At 30.7% G+C, this 21,470-nt stretch overlaps 2 protein-coding genes across 2 annotated transcripts; one reads left to right on the forward strand and one right to left on the reverse strand.

The window, feature by feature from the left end:
• Positions 1–2,672: 2,672 nt before the first annotated feature.
• On the reverse strand, positions 2,673–10,450 carry LOC114164036 (protein PHOX1-like). Its single transcript, XM_028048497.1, has 3 exons — positions 7,565–10,450; positions 7,247–7,487; positions 2,673–3,044 (listed from the first exon to the last, which is right to left on the reverse strand). Exons 1-2 carry the CDS (start codon positions 9,591–9,593, stop codon positions 7,339–7,341), a joined length of 2,178 nt encoding a protein of 725 aa, XP_027904298.1. The 5' UTR covers positions 9,594–10,450; the 3' UTR covers positions 2,673–3,044; positions 7,247–7,338.
• A 7,615-nt stretch (positions 10,451–18,065) lies between these two features.
• On the forward strand, positions 18,066–21,441 carry LOC114162243 (protein OS-9 homolog). Its single transcript, XM_028046071.1, has 8 exons — positions 18,066–18,307; positions 18,443–18,546; positions 19,458–19,661; positions 19,814–19,885; positions 20,545–20,660; positions 20,787–20,853; positions 20,923–21,029; positions 21,110–21,441. The coding sequence occupies exons 1-8, from the start codon at positions 18,232–18,234 to the stop codon at positions 21,261–21,263; spliced, it is 900 nt and encodes a 299-aa protein (XP_027901872.1). The 5' UTR covers positions 18,066–18,231; the 3' UTR covers positions 21,264–21,441.
• The last annotated feature ends 29 nt before the right edge of the window (positions 21,442–21,470 follow it).

Raw genomic sequence — 21,470 nt, forward strand, 5'->3', positions numbered from 1 at the left:
TCTAATTAAAAACATTAACTAATCAATTAAAAGTTAAAATAATATTTTATTTGATTAAATATGACTTTAATAATAATTTATATGTATATATAAACAAATTTAAAAAATAAAATAAATTAAAAAATTTGAAAACTAATTAAAAAAAAAAAAACTAGACGGGCCAACCCGGCCCGGCCTGTTAGCCCGTCCTATACGGGGCGGGTTGTGAATATTGACCCGTTTCTGTTTGACGGGTCAGCCCGTCCCGGCCCGTTTTTCGACGGGCCACATACAGGCCGGGCTGGCCCGTTTGCCACCTCTACTTATTAGCGAGTCAAAAAAATTTGAACCCGGTTCAACCTACCATGGGTTGATGGGTAAAATGGGTTGACTTATGGATTCACTTAATTAAAAATAAATACAATTTTTTTATTTTTTTTCAATCAAAACTAAATTATAATTTTATTTAAAATCTAAATAAATTTCAATACAATCCAAATACGAACCAAAATCACAAAAATACAAATTATCTATGTGTTGGCTAGGAAAACAACCTAACCTGACGCAAATGCAAAGCCAAACTTAAAAAAAAAAAATACTTGTGTGATCATTTATTTACGAGTTGGTAAGCCAACTCGACTCACCACGGGTTCAACCCAGGTGAGCCGGGTTCTAGGGAGATTGGGTCAAAAGTCAACCCGTATTAAAATTTATAAAAAAATTTCAATCCAACTCGATCCAAACCTATGATAAACCGAATTGGCTCGTGGATTCCGATCCATTTTCACAACTCTAAATAATCCAAACAGATTGAAGCAACTTTCTGTTTTTTGTTAATTTCAGCTTATGCATATGATAGTGAAAGCACTTTCTTAACTAAATTCAAAACTATATCGAGTACTCCATCTCCACTAACTTTATGAGGGTTCATTTTGTTGTTCAGTAGATATCAGAAAATACAGGGTTCAGAAGATAGATTCGAAGGAACTTCAAACAAAACAAAATAATCACTTCCTACACTGGAATATTCCTCATAATAAATCTGTTAATGCTTTCAAATTATGGATGACATCACGTGAAGTGGTTGCAACATTATACTCCTAAATTACTTTCAAAATCACCAAACCAGAGTTCTAACATAACCACACAAATAATTAATGTTTGTGTTAGATGGTATAACAACTCAAATTATTCTCATATATTTTGAAAACTCCATTCAAATTAATCCATTGTTTATATAAATTGTGAATACATTTTGAAATCTTGTGAAATCCAACATATCTAAATGTAGGTCTACAAGTAATTAATGGTGTTCATATGAAGATTGAATTTGGAAATGTTTTTTTTTTAACCATACAAATTTTATGGTACAAATTTGGAATATCAAATCATTATCCTTTGAAGTGAAACTTTAGTTTTGAATTTACTTCTATAATTTTAATTTATTCTATTTTGATTTTGTTTTTTTATAATTTAGTTTCGCAATCTTTAATTCTGCTTGAATTTAATTAAAAGAAAATTTTATTTGAATCTATTTCAATTGTACTTTAAATTTAATTATACAATTCTAATTGATGTTTGTTTTAATTTAATTCTTCAATTTTTAATTGATCCTATATTTATTTTGTTTAGAATTTAATTTTTCAATCTTGATTGAACTTGTTTATTTTTTATTTTTTAATTTACCTCTATAATTCTAATATATTCTATTTTTACTTTATTTTTTGATTTAATTCCGTAATTTTTTTAAATTTAACTTTATAATATTATTTGAATTTGTTTCAATTTTTTAATTTAATTTATAATGTTAATTGATTTTATTTATTTTTAATTTAATTCTGTAATATTAATTGTTCGTATTCAAAATTTATTTAGTATTTAGTTTTATAATTTTAGTTGAATTTGTTTCAATTTTATTTTATTGTAACTTTAATTAAATTTGATAATGGTTATGCTAATTTCGAATTCAATGAATTTATATTTCATAAAAAATGACACACGATATTTTTCATATTACAAATTTTAAGAAATTTGTGAAACTTTTTATAATGTTTAATAATAATTAATGAAAAACAGATCAAACTATGAATTTTCTATACGTAAGTAATATTATATACTTTGCAATTTTTCATTTTCTGAAAATACCACAAATCTAATATTTTGAAATGAGGTTGTGATACTTAAATCTCTTGTTCCATTACTCTTCAATGTCTTTATTTTCTTTATTGTAACTAAATTAAGAGACACTAGCATGTTTTTTTTTTCTCTGTTGAAGAAAACTGTAATATACCTATAATCTCCTTAAAAATAATAATAATAATAATAATAAGTATAAGAGATATGAGTATGATATTACCTAAACAAAAAAATCTAGCTTAATTTCTTCTAAAAAGTGTTAGAAAATAGTCCATGGTATAATGTTAATGACATTATATTATAAATCCCAAAAAATATGTCAAAATTTAATTCATACAATTTTCTTACTGGCTTCGATTTCAATTAACTTACAGTCTGGCAATTATGAGAATTGGTGAAATATCAGAAACAGAAAATTTAAATGACAAATGTTAATCTACAGAAAACAACAATTGACTAACAGTTAAAAAACCAAAATTACTGAGCCAAATTCAAAGGGACAATTTTTTTGTGAATGAATTATGAAGATGTAAGAATTAAAATCTGCTACTCTTTCCTTTCAAACAAATTTAAAATGCCTTTTTCCCTTTAACTTTATGAGCAGAATGTGCAGCAAGTTGAATAATTTAGTACAAGGAAACCTCATGTAGTTAGAAATACTAATTCAACAAGTAGTTACATATGATAAACTATTGAACAAGAGAAACAAGCTCCAACTTTCTTTCAGTATAACTTTAATTTCCTACAGGCCACTATAAATCTAACCATAAAGGGAAGGAAATGTGAGCAAAGGCAGAAAGTAACTAAAAGGTAATTTCTGCAACTCCATCTTCCCCACCTGTCAAGAATCTCCCAAACTTTTAAATTCTTGTGAAAGATAGTTTCTTTCTATAACTACAGTGTTGACTAAAGATAGTAGGCAAAGAAACCTGCAAAATAAGCCAACAAAGATGATAAAGTATAATCCATATTTTATGAACAGAGAGGGCAAAGAAAAGAAGCTAGTAGCAGCAAACAGTATCAATCATGCACATAGCTAAAGGTTGCATGGAAAACCATGTCAGTTGAGTAGTACAATAGCATACAAAAATGGCTATTTGTTTCTGCATCCTCAACCATCTCAAAACCTAAATCCCTTTTAAACTTGGATTAGGTAATCTGAAATATAAATCTTTCATTCTGGATTAACCTTTCTGCAACAAATGCAGACATCCATATGTGGACTCCGGATTAGGTATAGATCATATACCTTGTCCATAAAAGGTAACAGTACATTCAATACAATTGATCTTATGTCTTAAGGTGTTTGGATTCTTGATTCAGGAGCAACTGATCACATGACTAGAGAACAACTCCTTTTAGTCAAAAGTGGTGATAGTGTACTAATGCAGATCTGGAAATATAACTTCAGAAACAACTAATGTATTAAAGGATGTTTAATATGTCCAACAACTGACCAGTAGTAGTCCTATATTTGTGCAGAAAGTTACAAAAGATTTGAACTATTTAGCAACCTTTTTTCTCTTCTTATTATGTATTTCAGAACCTTGCCACAAAAAAGATGAATTCAATTGCTAAAAGGACTAGATTGGGTTGTATCTGTTGGAATCCAAGGACCATAACAAAATAAAGGTCACAATGCGGCAAGCAACATCAAAAACATGGACAAGTTTTCAAACATGGATTTATTATATAAGACTTGGGCATTTCTCATTCAACCTTATCAAATCATAGTTCCTTCATCTATTTACTAAAGAGTCTATTAAGTCTTTTAAATGTGATATTTGTCAATTATTAAAGCATCACCATGCATCTTATCCCATATGTGGTAAGAAGTGTTCTATTTGATTTAATTCATCCTGATGTTTGGAGAACTATTTTAGAATATATTTTTTTATCAAAATGGTTTGTTACTTTTATTGAGGATTGTATTCATTACATGAATATAGATTATGAGAGGGAAATTTGAGGTATTTCATATCTTTGTTATCTAGTTCCGTATTATCAATATGGAAAAAATGTCAAAAGAATTAGATTTGATAATGGTACTAATTATGTGAATTATGAATTCTACAAACTTTTGTCTCATAATAGTATTGTTTGTGAACTAACATATGTAAACACTCCACAACAAAACGAGGTTGCAAAAGGGAAGAATGGTTACCCACTGGTGTCCTAAATGGCATTAGTCTTATTGACTCTTTATTGTCTTTTGTTCCCTTTCCTCCCTAATGCCAAGTCAACCTTGTCTAGTTTTTGTGATTTTGTGATTACAACCTACTTTGATTATCAAAGAAGGAAATAACCCACTTTGATTCCAAAGTAAGAAGAGTTGTCTATCTTACAGGTGAGGATCCCTAGAGATAAAAGTAAGGAGGTAAGTATCATTAAGAATTTACCCATTGCATTGAGAAAAAGGAAAAAAATCATATGTTAAATATCTTATTTCTCAATATGTTTAATCTAACAATCTTTTTAATAAACATTGAATTTTTATTAGTGTCATTGAATTCTCCTTATAACCCAACGACATTATCTTTTTCTTTGTGTTAAAGGGCATTTCATGCTATCATTTGAATTAGAATGTGTCAAATAGTGTAAACAATTCAAACACAACCTGAAATGTGGTTTAACACGTCAAAATAAGTTAACGTTGTTGGGCTAAAAGGATTGTATCCGTCCATTCTTAAAAGTTTGAGGACCTTTAAGGATCAAGATGTATCAAAATTTGAAACAGCAACAAATTCTAATTATGCGTCTAAATTTAGAAACTAAAAACATATTTAAACCTTTTGAAAAATACTCTAGATATCATGTTAAAATCTAGGAAAGAGAGAAACATATAGCTAAAATTGTGTTTCTAAAACAACATGGGAACTTCATTTATATTGAGAAAAAGGAAGCAATACAATAAGTAGAGGAAATTTGATATCCTTTAATAATAAAGATATGATATGAGACTAAGTAAAAGGTTCCTAATATATAGATATTATTAATTTCATAAGATCAGTTCTTTATTGCTATAATCATAACAAGACTCAATATCAGATATTGGGAGGAAAACTTATTTATTAATCACACATGAGCCCAAATATTGTTTATGCAGTTAGTGTAGTAAGTCAATTTATACAAGATCCAAGATAAACATACATGCAAATAGCTAACAAAAATTCTTAAATAGTTGAAGTCAAGCCCAAGAAAGGGGTTATTGTGAAAGGCTCTTGATAAAAATTATACTAGATAACCGAAAAATAAAGTTTGACATTAATTGTATTGTGATAACAAGTTAGCCAAAGCATTGTCATTAATCCAGTACATGATAGAACCCAACATATTGAAATTGACACTCATTTTATCAAGGGTAATCTTAACAAATGTTTTGTGGTCACAACCTATGTCCATTAAGGACTTCAAATAACGAACATGTTCACAAAAGGTCTTTTCTAGGGCAGATTCCCTTGTCTTGTAGGCAAGTTCGGAATGATTGATATATTCATATATCAACTTGAAGGGCAATGTTGTACATAGCAGATTATTAAAATAAAATAAAAAAATCCTCAATGTATCCATAGTGATTAGAAAGAAACATACATATATGTAGAATCTTTCCATTCATCTCAGCATACTTTATTTCTTTATTTTTAAGAATTTGATTATCATAAATAGAGATGATAAGAATGTATTTGGTATAATTATTATCAATAAAATAATTTTTTATTTCCATACGAAGTTCAAGTAAAATAAAACCTGCATGATTGTCGCCTAGAAACAAAACAGCAAACTACAACAAATATTCAAGGTATATATACAATCGTTTAAATTGCAGAAGTCATTTATAAGATAATGTAAACTTTAGTAAGTATAACTTGATGGAAGAAAATCTACAAAATAGCAAATTATAGAAATAAAAATCTTGAGAGTCCAAAGCCTTGAAATGCCCGATTGTATTGTAGTCAAAATACCTTTATCATCTATTTCCAGAGTATGGGAAAGAATAATCACAAAATTACCTCAGATGCCTCACAAATAAAAACTGAAAATTGTTGGTGCATGTATGTACACGTTAAGATCTTAGAATGTAGTCACAATATTAAACCGCTAATGTCAGATTATTAGGTCCATAAATTCATAATTTATTTCACCACAGTCAAAATTTCTGATTTAGGATTTCTTCACTTTCTCTCCAAATCGCCGGCATATATTATTACTATTACAAACATTCAGATGTTTCCAAAAGTTTGTTATTTTCCTTAATGTAAAATTTACAACACAAACTATATATGTTCAAAACATCTTTGCATCTAATCTTCAAGGTAACACACTGTGCTCTAATGAAGCAAAGGCTTGATGTCATCACATAAACAAATTCATTTTCATTAAATCAGCCTGCTCTACAATTGATTCAACTGAATATCAAGTTCTTTAACATTATTTCTCAAAGATTCATGCAGAAGAATTGGGCTATAAATTTATAACCTAGTTCTGGCAAGTTAATTTCAATTAAACTGTGCTTGATTCTTGTGAAAGTATTTCTTCCAAATAATATTTAATCTTCCTCTGGTGAAGATATAGCAATCTAAAATCCTTTATTGAGAAATGGGTTTTGTGTATTGAAGTCCTTGCTAGTAACTTCATATGAAAACCTCTTGTATATGGTCAACAAATGTTTATGCTATAAAGAAAGGATATGTACAGAGCAGCTTGTTCATTTTAAAAATAGATTGCAGAAGTGATTCTAAAAGATAAGCATGAAATTTACAAAACTTCAACACATTGCATATCGATAATCAATGACAAGACTTCATTCATAATTAGAAGGCAGATAGTAAATGTCAAAACAGTGCCAAAAAGAAATTGCTATTTTTTGAGGCACTAATCAGTACCTAACTTCAAGCATAATTCTCAATTTACTGCGATGATCACAAAGACAATAATTTTCGCCAGCTAAATCTAACACCAATAATCTACAGTTACTTATCAATGCTAAAATCTATAAGATACTTTTGCAAGATGCCCCTAGAGTCTCATTCCACAAACATGTACACAAAAAGAGAACAAAAGGTGTAGACTAATAAGCAGGGACAATTAATACTACTAAAACAAAAAGAAATAACATAGGACTCTCAGTTACCTTCATGAAGACAATAGCATTTCGGTCACAGAAGCAACCCATGTGGATGTTGGCTCTGTTATTCCTCAACAACTTGCAGAAAACGATGCAACTCATTCAAGCTCAAAGGCATGGAATGTTTTAGATACTCTTCTTCTAAACAAGGGCTCCAAACGGTATGATGGAACACCTTTCTGCAACTTTTTAGCGTTGTACATCTCATTCCATGGTCGGACTATTTCATTAATGTTGAATCCAAGACCTGTTGGGAAAGTTGTAAGTATATATGAATACATATCTGTTCAGCTATAAATTTTCTAACTAGGAAAGAAAATGTACCGTCTACAGCCAAGTTATTTGAACAGTGATTCTTCAACATTACAGATATATCTTTTGTAGAAATTCCAGCAAGTTGAAACTTCTCAGCTGCAACTTCAAGACTTTCATTCCATCCTGGTAGCCCTAACATGAATTCCACAATTGAGCGCTCATATAGTATGGTACCCCACAGAAGATTCATTTGCGACCTCGTATCAGCCACCTGTGAAGCAATTTCATGTGCTGACATATTTTTGAATAGTTGGTCCAACCCCATGTCCTTTAAATGTAATAAAGTATCCTTCGGATTGGAAGTTTCCAGCAACTTCTGCTCTCCTGATTCTTCCCATATAAGCATTCCTTTCTCCAGACTATCCTCAGCACTGTTGTAAAGCTGAAGAAGCTCAGTGGAGGAGGACCATGTTGATAAATCTACCTTAGAACAGAGTGCATAATTCCAAGAAAGCTTGGCTTGCTCAAACAGCTGTTGGCCTAGGGCCAAGAAGCCTTCATAGAAATCTGGTTTAATTTCAATGGCTGTTTCATACTTCTCCCCAGCTTTTTCATATTCTTCGTGTGCCCATTCATACAAACTTCTGATTTGTTCATGCAAATGCTCCTTAGAAGAATCTCCAGTAAAATAAACTTTGTTCCTTGCGCTGGACATATGCACATTTCCCCAATTCAACAATGCTAGAGCTGCCATCTCTTGGAACTTACCTTCAGCAACATCAAGTAGGCCTTGAGCTTCCTCACTTATAATTGTCTCCTCCACAACCTCTGAATAGAGCTTCATACCAAATTCATGAAAATGTAAATATCTGTCAGCTTCCAACCCAACATGGTTCTTGAACAGTTGTGCAAACTGAATTATCCAATCCTCAATGCAAGATGAGCTAATAATGTTCTTTGCCTTCACAACAGATCCATTCACAGGAGAATTAGCAATACTAACCTTTTCTCCACTCTTTGCATTAAGCTTCACAAAGAATGGATCATGTTCAGGATTAACTTCCACTATGTACAGCCGTATAGAACCCTGTGATCCTGTTTCAGCCCACCTTAATTCTTCATCAGAAGTGATAGTGACCAGATCACCCTCTTGGTCCTTATATTTGACAAGAACTGCTCCCAGTCTAGGGAAACGATCACAAATAATTTCCCTAAGCTGAAAGAGGCTGCAATTAACTGGCAATTCAGCCCATCTTATATCCTCACCAAAAACAAGTTTTGCTGCTTTCTTAGGTATATCTTCACTTCTACCGTTACTCTTTTCCTCAATAACTTCCTTAACATCATCTTTTTTCTCAACATCTTTTTCCTTGGCCTTCTTCTTCTTATATTTCTTAGCCTTCTTATCTTTCCGACTGTCCTCAGCTTTATTCTCTTCTAATTTCTCCTCAGCTTGCTTTTCTTCAATTTTATCAGTAGACCTCACCTTCTCTTTGCTTTTCTTCTTCCTGTAAATCTTTTCTCTGTCAACTTTTTCCAGACGTAAATCAGGAGGTCCGGTATAGTCTGGAGGCAACTCAATTTCCGTATCATTTACTACTAATCCCTTAACTTCAAGAGCTTGCTTCACCTTATCCGAGACCTCCAATGCCATTACATTATTTGGCTCTATCTTCAGAACAGTGCTAACATCTCTCAGCGCAAAATCCAACCTATTTAAAGCTTCATAGCACCTTGCCCTCTTCATCAGAGCTTTACTATATTTTGGTGATACTTCAAGAGCCAAATTGCATTCATTGATTGCTTTAGGATACTCACGAAGACCCATCTGCATGTAGCACGCAGCCATGTTACTCCTCAAATAAGAAATATCTCCATGATTTCTTGGAAGCAAATTCATGGCCTTCTCATACTTTGCCAAAGCCCCTTCAACATCCCGCTTCTGAAACAGCTTGTTCCCTTCATCCTTCAACTCTTGAGCCATTGATATAAACGCCAAAGTATCGTTGTCATATGATCTGGAGCTTTCATCTTCTGTCTTCTTATGATCTCCTCTACCTTCACTTGTTTCTCCTACCTGATTCTTTTTCTTCCCCATTTTGAACCCAATAATCCAACAGTAAATAAACTAATCAAAAATACCACTCCTCCTAGTCCACAACAGTTCAATCCACTCAACAACATAAGAAAAGGAGGCTCTTTTTTTTTCCAATGAATCAATTTCACACCCAAGATAACCAATCTAAAACCAAACGCAAAGCCCTCCTCAGAGAAAAAGACAATTTAATAGGAAAGAGCTTCACAAAAACCTATGAACATAGCAGAAGGAAACAATGGAAAAGATACAACTGTCAGGTTGATATAAGAATCACCTAACCAAGATAACCAGCTTTATATATATAACAGTGGCAGCAACTATGAGGAAACATGCTCAAAACCTCAAAGTTGAAATTACTGAAGAATCAACTGGGCTGGGTTCAGGGAATACAAATGCACCACCCTTCTCTCCAAATCAGGATTTGTTTCTGCTGATACAAATCCCAACTCAGAGAGGGGACAAGGACAACCCAACTCAGATTTGAAGGTGAAGGAAATTACCCTTTGGTTATATCACAGAAAGGGATTGAAAAGAGAGAAAAAAAAAAGACCCAGAATTCGGTAACAACGAAAATCTTATCAGGGTGACAAATTCAGGGGAAAAGGTTCAAGCTTTGGGAAGGAAATCCAAACACCAAGAGAGAGCGAGAAAGTCTGAAATGCGAGCAATGGAAGAAAGCCAAACCATCATAACGTTACGTTGTTCCTTCGTCCCTCTGGAAAAAAGTATTGGATTTTCTTCCCCACCCTTCACCTCAACGCCACAAATGAAAAAATAAAAAAGGAGAAAAGAAAAAAGAGAAAAAGATAGATAATGCCGAATTTGTTGTCTGAACCGAAAATTTCAATCCAATGCAATGCAATACAATATCCCTGGGGAATTAGTTTCCATCACTCTCTAATTAATTCCCTAAATTCTTGAAGAAAAAAAAAAAAAAACAAAATCTGTTGGTGGGTCCCACCATGCAAAATTTTGTAATGAATTAATTAATTAATCCTTTCCTTTAGGACAACCTTAGTGTGAAGTGGCACAAACATGTTGACCTTTATGTCATATCCATCAGTTTGTTAGTTTTTTTATTTTTTATATTTTGGCATATATAATGGAAAGGTCATTCATGTTAGTTGGTGTCTCACAAAGTGTATCACTGTATTTTCCTCTTTCAATTTTTTATTTATAGTTATGTTTTCATTCCATTATTTTAAGAATATAATAACTATGATATATATAAATTAAGAAAGTTATAAATAAATAAACAACTATATACCTATTTAAAAATTGTATATATTTATTTTTGTCATCTAAATTTTTAAAATATAACATTATCTATACTTATGACATTTTATATATGGCCACTCATTACATGATCTAGTGAGATTCATTCTCCATTTGTCACATATCTAAAGTCAATAAAGAAAAAGAAAAAAGTGAGATATAGTTCAATATTATTGAAGCATGGATTGTTATTAGATTGATTGGCACCATTATCTTTGATTAACATGAGTTTAGCAATCATGTAAAGGATGTGTGTTTTGGATAAATCTAAAAAGCAAATGGCTATGCGTGAAATATTGGGAATTAGTTCCACACTCCACGGAAAAAAAAAAGTGTTCAAAAGTTAATGATCTTTTGGGGAAAATCTGATTGCAAAATTCAGTGAAGAAAAAATTAAAAAAATAAAAGTTAAAGTAAAAGTGTTATTTTGATTACAAATAATTTATCCAAATTATGAAAACTCAAATCAAATGTGTTTTATAAGAACCGAAAATCTTTTTGGAAACAAAAATGGGATTGAATCTTGCAATACATCATCGGATAATATTTTTAATATGATGGTTGTATGAGACATAGATTAATATAAAGATAAACGAAAATATAGGTAAGTGGATGCAAAGAAATGTATGATCGTTTTACTTTTTTTTTTTTCATCATTTGCTATCCTTAACAAGATGAAGTAAAACCATTTTTATCTTCTCTTTTTCATGTTTCTTTTTTAATAGTTCTTTTATAATGTTAAAATAAAATAAAGAATCGACTTAATAGTTTACTCATTATAATAAATATTCAAATATTTTACTTATAGTTAAAAAAATAAAGACTAATCACTTATAGTCATTAGATATTAGAGAGAATATTAACGCTAATATGCAATATTTTTCTAATAAACACACGACAATTAAAGACTAATCTTGTATTTAATTATCTTATCCATTAAAAAAGTTCAAATAACATTAATAAGTTTATGCATTGATACTAAATTTTTTTTATTGTACTAAAAATAAAATATGTCAATACTTGCATTGAACCAACTATTTATCTTAAAATGTTTAAGTAAATATGATTATGTATTGGATTTCTGAAAATTCAATAAAATATATTTATAGAATTATTTTAAGTAGATAAGATCGAATTAGATTTTCTCAATCTAATTTAAATTAGATTAAATTCAATTTGCATAATATTTCTAAGTTGGATTTAAAGTAAGATTTTAATTAGTTTGATTTGGATTCAACTCAATTAAATCCAGCCCAATATGGATTTGACTTGCAAAGCCCGATATAAAGTGAACTTGACTCGATTTGGTCTCACCAAGCTAACCTAACTTTGTTCCAATTTGACCTATCTTGACTTGGACTAGGCCCGATTGAGACTAACACGAGCTCAACCTAACTTGAACCGGTTTAACCTAGGTTAGACCCAACTTAATCATAGTCTATCTTAGACTCGACCCAACATAATATAACAAAGGTTTGACATGCTCTAATGTATCTAACTGTAACTTGATCTAATGCAACTTGGGCTCTTCACATTGCAACCTAACCTTGAATAAATTTGGCCTCACCCAAATTTTCCTCGACCTTTACTCAACTATATGCATCCAACTAACTCAACCCAATGTGGGCCCATCCCAACTTGGTCTAACATGGACCAAACCTAACTTGACCTAATTTTGGCCCCTTTTAACTTGACTCGGCTTGGACTTTGGTTAACTTGACACGACCTTCTTGACTTGACTAAACCTCACTTGGGTCTATCTCGATCAAACTTGAAATGGAGTCAAGTTGACTTAGCCTAAATTAGGCCTAGGTTGATCCAAATTGAAATAGATACATGATTGTCCTTAAATGAATGTGCTTGATTTGACCCAACTTGGCCCTATAATTACTTGGCTTAGCCTATCTTAATTTAACATTATTCAACTCTCATTCAGCTTAACTTGGGCCTAACCTTACTCAGCTTAGCCTAGGTACAACCTTATTGGAGGTCCTGACCCAACCCAAATTGACATAAGTCCAATCCAACAAATTTGTCATGGTTCTTGCTGAATCTAACTTAACTTAAATTTGACTTGACTTTAGGTTAGGTCTTCAATTTTTAATTTACTCTCCTAACCTTTTAAAGTAAATTATTAATTATTAATTAAATTTAATATAATTAATCTAATCAACTAGAAAAATATTTTATCTCAAAATGAGTCTAAGCAATCTTAATTTGAACGAAGAACTTTAAAAAATGATAATAATTAAAAGTATTACCAATAATATTACATAAACATTTCATCCATGTAAAAAAGTAAATTTAATATAATTGAATACTTCTAATATGATATTAAATTTTTTTAATATCTTTTTTATAATACAATCAATTTAGAAAAAAATTTAGTCAATTTAGAAGAAAAAATAAAAATAGTCGTGTACGAATTCTGTTAATCTATAATTTATTCATACAATGAACAACAAGAAAGTTGAAACTCAAATTACCTTGACAAAACCTTTTTAGGGAAAAAGGCATATTTTACGCTATATATTCACAATTAAGAGTACATTAGTAGATTAGTTTTAGTAAATTAATTTTACTTCTTAGAATTATAATTGATTGATATAGGTGCCATTGATAATTACGTGCCATATCAGTGGATGATCACATCGTTGCATTGGTTTGCTTCTTGCACAAAAAGTTTCTTGCATACTTTGAACAAATTATGGTTAGTAAGAAAAACTAACATTTTTTGCATAAATATGAAGGTTACAAAGTTGTTCCATAATCAATATCTTCATGGTATCAGTGTCTATTATAAATATAAAATATTAAGCGATGACAGATAATAAGATCTTGTAAACTGACTCGATTGACCTGGATCCAAGGTCAATCATAGTTGGATTGGACAAAAGATTGAGTTGAGTTGGCTTAAGATGAATGTCAAGTCATGTCGACCTAGGTAGAACAAAGTATGTCTAGGTTAACGATTGAGTCGAGTCTCTCCGGGTTATAAGGTTGAGTCGAGTTGGTATGGAACACATGTTAAGTTGAGTTGGTTTGGGTCACATGTTGAGTAAAGTCGGTCTGAACCACAAGTCGAGCCAAGTTGTTCCAAGCCAAAAAAATTGAGCCAAGTTGGCTAAGGTTGAAGGACAAGCCAAGTCTGCCTGAATCAAAGAATCGAGTCGGGATAATTCGGGTCAAAGGTCGTACCGACTTGGCCTGAGCAGAAAAATATAGCCAAGTTGGTCTGATATGAAGGTAGAGATAAGTCGGATTACATCGAAGAATTGAGTCGAGTTGACCTAGGTTAAAGTTGAGTCGAGTTGTGTTGCTAGGTTAAATGTTGAGTTTAGTGTTCCTCAACCAAAGATTGAGCAAAGTTGGACTAGACCGAATTTTTGAGTAGAGTCGTCTTGGATCAAAGGTTGAGCCAAGTTATCTTGGGTCAAAGGTTGAGTTGAGCCTTATCGGATCAAATGTTAAACCGAGTTGTCCCCGATTGGAGAGTGAACCAAGTCGGTACCAGCTAAAGGTCGAGACTAGTCAATGCAAACCTAAATAGAGCCAATAATGCACAAATCCTAATTGAGTCAAGTTAGTCCAAAACACAGGTTGACTTAATTAAACTTTCACTGATGAATAAACATTGTTTATCTCAATGTTAAACTATATCTACATTTTTGGACAAATTTATGCATTTTTATTTTCCTTAAAAAATATTTGTTTATAGTTGGATCCAATCAATTTAATGGGGTGGTTAAATTATAAAAAAAAACATAAAATATATAATATAATAGTCTTGTCATTAAATTATATATAACAATATATAAAGATAATTCTCTCTTTCAAAATTCTAATTTTACTCTTTAAAATATAATCATTTATTAAATTTTTGAAAATTGACTATTATTTTTATCCGTTTTTTATAAAATCGTCTATCTCTACTTCTTTTTTAATAAATATAATTTAATTTTATATATTAACTTAATAATTTTATAATATTATTATCTACTAATATAATATCGTGTATATATAAAAAATACATACACATATATTATCGCATATGTGTTTACACTGGTATTAATAAAAACCGAACACTATCTAAATTTAGAACATAAAAAAAATTCAATCTGGCATCATATATGTAACTATTTTAAAAAAACAACCCCTAATACGTAAATATTATTTAAAATGATCCCACTTTCGTAGATAACCCTCCTAAAATATCATCCGAAGAAGTTAGGTGGATTGGAATATCATCCTGGGAATGTGATTTTCATTTGTCGGTTTACTTAACCAACAACCATCATAACTTTTATTTTTTATTTGCTTTTTATGTTTTCAAGTAAAGGAAAGAAGGTTATTCAAGGTTATTCAAGTTATGGCGTTCCACTACGTGAAAAGAATTATTTATAAATGAAATATTAATATAATATGAACTTTACCATAAAAAGTTTAAAAATTACAAATATTAATAAATATATCTCGTTTTAACTTAAAATAATTTATATTTGTAACATTAACGCTATTTTACATTTTTATTTATATATAACTTTTATAAAAAAAACTATTATTAAAAATAGTCTTATGAAATATTTTTCTTCATCTGTAACTTTACTATAAGCTATTCAGATGGCTTGAGGAAGATGGAGACCACACACGTGACCACAAGGCTCTTTTAGTTGAAAAAGCAGATAAAAGGCAAAGGTATCATCATATCACATCATCACCATGTAAGATTTTATTATTACTTGTTAATTAAAATAATAATAATAAGTAAATAAATTAATAATAAAATATCAAAGAATAATCTTTCATACAAAAAAAAAAAAAGTTAGACATATACTACCTTCAATAATTTTTGATTTTCTAAATCCCATTATCAGTTTCAGATCCAAAATCTAAAATATGGATAAAAGGATTCCAAAAATCTCATTACACCGACTAAAAAAAAGTATATTATATAGATATATGTATATCTAGATATGATGTATTTAAATTTAAGGGTTTAGATTTTTTCCATTTTTGTGCCTACACCTTCTGTCTTGTGTCCCAACTAACTTTACATTTCAATTTCATCTTCTCTGACACTTTATTAGTAGTGGGTGGGAGCAAGTTCCTGAACAAAGTCAACGTCACCAAAATTCATAATCATCACAAATTCATAGAAAAGAAACAACACCAAAATCTCAACACTTGATGAATTTTAATACACTGAAAAACTTATTTTCTAATCCAGTTAACGGAGGAGAAAAATATAAAAATAAAAATAAATTATGTTTAAATATAAGATTAATCTACTAATTAAGTCTATAAATAATCACTCCTCCTTTATATTTTGTCAATATTTCATTTTATTTAGGTATATTAAAGACTTATATAAAACCATTTTTAATAAAAGTAACATCAAGTCATTATTCAAGAAAGATTTTATTGTTTTTTATATGAATCTTAATTTGGTATTTAGACATTTTTTTTTCAAAATTCATCTTCATAGATATTAGCTTAATAAAAATGGTTGTTTTTCTCATAGCTCATTTAGTCCGTGTTTGGATGGAGGCTTTTGTATTGTGGTGATGACAAATTCCGTGCTTCCCTAGGTCAACACAATTGAGACAATTTTTTACGTGGAAAAATTTTATTTACTAGGTCAAATTTAATATACTTTTGGTTAACAATAATTTAAATAATAATAATAATATAAAATTATTATTTAAGAAAATGTATTAGAAATTTATTCTACTAATCTCTTCTGTAAATTTTAATTTTATTTTTGTAATTTTAATATTTTTAAATTAATAATAATTTCAATTTTATTTTAATATAATTTTCATTACTTAAATTTAATTTTATAACAAATTTCTAAAAAAATAATATATTGGTAATCTTCTATTTCTATCAATTAAAATATTTTTCTAATCTATCACACCAATCACATTATTTACAAATTTTGAAAAATTTCTCTTCAAATACCTTCATTCATCCATTTTAATTCTTTATCCAAACAACACCAAAATATCATTTTCATTCTTTCAAATTCATTTACTTATTTTTCTTCGTATCCACTTTCCAAATCAAACAATATTTTAAAGAGATTTAGTTTTTTAGGTTTTGATAAAATATTTCTTACTCAATTTAAAATATTCATAAAGATAAAATTCAACCAAATATATGAAGAGGCACGTAGAATTTTTTGTACATTTTTCAATATGGATGTGAGCTCTCCATCCATGTGGATTTACTCAAATAATCTAGTAAAATCCTTGGTGAAATTTTGCACAATCTTAAAAGCCATGTAGATGTAGCCACAATTTTTATGGTCAAAATTCTAGGACAATTTTTGATAGGTGTCTTCATACCCATGTAAAAGCAACCATATGCTTGTAGTTATTCATTGTTTTATTTTATTTTTTATGAGTATGTCTCACACTATCGTGGAAGTAGTCACACCCTTGTGACAAAATATTTAGCGTAAAGTGCACACCTATATTAGTAGATAATGATTTCTAATGTTGATAATACAAAGAGTTAGTAAATCAAAATAACTTTAATTCAAGTTTTAAAAAGATCATTGACACAATATAATCTTTTAGTGAATTCTCTTTATTAGATATAAGAAATGAACAATCCCTATAACATAAAATAAGAATAAGTATGAGTTATTATAGAAATATGATGTTAGGTTAAAATCATATACACATCCACGTATGAATTCTTATTAGAGTAGTAACAAGATCGTACGATGTTTAATTTAACAAAGAAAAAAGGTGTATTATAGATAAAAAGCGTACTTTTGTACTTAATTATTTTTATCACTTAATCAAAATTATAGAAAGTTAAACTTTTTAATTTTATTATCTTAGGTGGAATAACCATAAAATATTGATATATGCGTGAATACTTAAGCTAAATTAAGTAAATTAATATTGGAGAGATAAAAAGAAAATACAATATGAAGTTTTTACATTGTACCAAAAGTAAATTAAAACTATTAATTTTTCACGTCAGTTCAATGATATTATAAAAATGTAACGTTAGTAGAAAAAAACAAAAATTAAACAGATTAATATTATTTTCTTTTAAAATAAAACATAAGTAAATGATACATCTTAAGAATTAAATTAAAAATCAAACTTAAAAAAAATCACCAATCAAAAACAGTATAAAAAATTTAACATGTGAGAGAGTATATGAATATATGATCTAACATGAGAAGGCCATTCCATTGTGACACGTGGCAATCGTGGATTGGTGAGTAGACGTGGACGGTTTGGCATCACGGTGATCCTGGTTCGAACTTCTTTTCGTTCAGTGCTGAGGAAACGACGTCGGAGCTGGGTTTGGTTGGTTGTGATCTGTGAGGGTAAAGAAGACGATGAGGCCACTCTTTCTGTTCTTCATTCTCTTCTCTTTCACCTATGCCTCCGAACAAATCTTCCCTGCTCATATAGGTCATTATCTTTTCTTTCTCCATTCTTTCTTAGGGTTTCAAATTCAATTATTGCCATCGATTCTTCAGATTTCAGAATCATAATTCTTTCAGCTTTTCCATTTTTTTTTAATTTTCTCTGTTGTTGTCATAACAGGTAGTATATTTGGTGGTGCTGGTGCTGGTGCTGCTGCCGGTGGCCGTTCACGGGAACCTAAATACAATATCGAATTCCATCCCCAAGATTCCCCTTTTGTCCCTGTGAGTTTCTTTATGTTTACTATTGTTAGGGTTGCTATACTGCACTTTAAGTGAGTGTTCCCTGCCCCCTTGGTTTTGGAAAGGAAGTAGAGGTTTTCACGGAGTTTGCACTCTCATGCATGGATAAGTATTGTGTGTCTCTTGGACGATCAAATACGTTTGTGATTGGAATAATATTTACAGTTTATTTTGGTAATACTGGTTCTGAAAACCCAAAGTACTAATCGAAGAGATTGGAAATAAGAGTGCATGGTTCTTTTTGATGGATTAGGAATTAAATGTCCTGTTTGTTTTACTGCAAACATTCATTTGTGATAAACAAACATGTCTTTACTAGTGTGCATCGTGTTTGGTTAATTTTTGAGGTGGATGAAATTAATTTTGTTGAGAAGATGTTAGGATCTAATTGCATGGTATGAGTTCTTTGAAAGGAAATATTTTAGCTTTAAAGGCAAATATAATTGATTGAGGGTTGAACCTACAAAATTTTTAAAAACATCTTAGTTTACGATACACAGTCAGTGATTCTTCTTCACCATCCAAGCGATTAAATTCTTCTAGAGTCTAAACTCACTTTCAACATATCATTCCCAAATACAATTTAATTATTTTTAAACATCAATTGTTTCAACACTGGTTATTTCTATCACAGTTCTTTGAAAATCAATTCTATAACAAAACAATCTAATATAAATAGTACAGACCCAAAATAGTTTAACTAGTTTGACTGACAACTCAGTAACTCACAATTTATGGTGGTTGCCTTTTAACGAACATACTAGGCTTTTTAAGTTCCTTTCTAAGCCTCTGGGCATAACTGGATTTTTTCTTTTCAGGATAAAGTCAATTTCAACTTTATATATGTTTATCTCATGACCTGCTGATAAGAATTTGTGATACTTCATTTGCAGGATGATGACCAGGAATCTATAACAATACCAGATAAAAATGGACAGAAGTTTATCTGTTACTTACCTAAGGTGGAAAAGGAAAAAAGTGGAAAGCCTGTTATCCAACACAATGTTAGCAGTATGATTGTTGAAACAGAGAAACGGATTAAGCAGAAGACACCAGATGAACTGCTAGAAGCATTAAAGGGTCCGTGCTTTCTCAGGGTTAGTATTTGAGTTATTTCCAGTGGTGATTTACTAATTACTATTCATGAAGTTTGTGGTCTGGGTATTTGGGTTTTGGGTTTTGGTGAGTCTTATTTAAACATATGGCATCTATTGTAAATCATTTCCTTACTGGGTGTTTGAATGTGCAGCAAGAAGGTTGGTGGTCATATGAATTTTGCTATCAAAAGAAGTTGCGGCAACTACATTTGGAAGATGATAAGGTACCCTCTTGATTGCATTCAGTTTTGGCCCTTCATGGGTGTTTGTATAAACTTCTCTTTGCTCCGTCCTCTCTTCAGCAGCTCAAAGTGATGATGTATTTGTTAGGGGAATTACATTCTTGAATAAGTTTAAGAAGTACTGACTGAGACACATATGGATACGACACTGACATGGATACCAGGACACGACTAATGTTCAAAAGTGATACTGCTGATTACGCGCTTACACACACACACACACATATATATATATATATATATATATATATATATTTATTTATTTATTTATTTATTGACGTGTGATAGAGACATACAGTGTATCTGTATGAAATTTATACTCCCCAACATAAAGCATGTTGCTCACTGGACAAGAAAATTTATCTCTTAATGGGACACTTTTGTTCCTGCGTAAAAGGAGAGGATCCAATATTTCTTGATAACATCCTTGTTCAATTTTCCTTGCCGTAATTATTGATTGTAGAAGTTAGTCTATAAATCGTACATTCAAAAGACCTATCTTTTAGTTTCTCAATTTTATCGAAGTGCATTTTAGCAGGTTCAACTGTATAATAGTGGATATGTTTTATTATTATTATTTAGAAACTTGTAAAATCATATATCCATGTATCTTAATCAGTGTAAATTTTTCCTTTTCACAGATCGTCCAGGAGTTTATCTTGGGAGAGTATGATCCGGAGGCTACAGCTGCATTTAACCAAAATCTTTCCGACATTTCTACATTGAAGGATCCCCGTTCAAAAGATGCATCTCAAAGGTACCTTATCGATGTCTGTTTCTAAGTGCGAGAATTGGGTTAACTTGGAGAAATGGTTTCACATGATATATGCTGTGGATGACTGAATGATCAAAACAAATACGTAATTATATAATATTCTTTCAGGTATCATGCTCATCAATATACTAACGGAACCATGTGTGATCTTACAAATAGGCCAAGAGAGACCGAGGTATGAAATTGCAGAATTGGGTCTTTTTCTTCCTTCCCTCATCATATTGATTTCATATTTTTATTTTAGGTGAGGTTTGTATGCTCCGAACCCAGAACGATGATTAGTTCAATCACTGAGATTTCCACTTGCAAGTATGCACTTACAGTGCAATGTCCGACGCTATGCAAGCACCCGTAAGTCCTCTGCGCATCTTTCTTTGAAGTTTTTTGTCTCATCACTATATCTAAGTTTTATGCTATTAATGTTTCGGCAGATTGTTTCAAGAGGAGATACCAGTATGGCACACCATCGATTGTAATGTGCTCCCAAAGAAACACATGGGTTCCGAAGTGAGGCAAGAAAACCTAAACATGGAGATTGTTATGGTCACAGATTCAGAAAATAATGACTCAGAATTAGAACAATGATATAAATGTACAGAAAAAAACCGTAGGGAAAGTAAGTGACATGTATTTTCTACAGTAAAGGAACATCTATTTTCTATTAGCCTATGGCTAGGTGGGAGACTAGGTCATGTCTCCCATCATGGAAAACAAGTTTTACAAAGTTAGGTTTTTGTTCAAATTCAGATTGGTCGTTGAAATTTTCTGCTCTCTTTTTCCTTTTCCCAGTCT

The sequence above is a fragment of the Vigna unguiculata genome, chromosome 9 (genome assembly GCF_004118075.2).
Source record: "Vigna unguiculata cultivar IT97K-499-35 chromosome 9, ASM411807v1, whole genome shotgun sequence".
In the NCBI taxonomy this organism is placed as follows: domain Eukaryota; kingdom Viridiplantae; phylum Streptophyta; class Magnoliopsida; order Fabales; family Fabaceae; genus Vigna; species Vigna unguiculata.

Excerpts from the sequence above, each read along its gene's own strand:
- LOC114162243 (XM_028046071.1), top strand. The coding sequence starts at position 18,232 with ATGAGGCCACTCTTTCTGTTCTTCATTCTCTTCTCTTTCACCTATGCC. Across the intron at positions 19,662-19,813 it reads AGGGTCCGTGCTTTCTCAGG|CAAGAAGGTTGGTGGTCATA; the intron begins GTTAGTATTTGA and ends TTGAATGTGCAG. Across the intron at positions 21,030-21,109 it reads CCGACGCTATGCAAGCACCC|ATTGTTTCAAGAGGAGATAC; the intron begins GTAAGTCCTCTG and ends ATGTTTCGGCAG.
- LOC114164036 (XM_028048497.1), bottom strand. The coding sequence starts at position 9,593 with ATGGGGAAGAAAAAGAATCAGGTAGGAGAAACAAGTGAAGGTAGAGGA. Across the intron at positions 7,488-7,564 it reads AAATAACTTGGCTGTAGACG|GTCTTGGATTCAACATTAAT; the intron begins GTACATTTTCTT and ends CTTTCCCAACAG.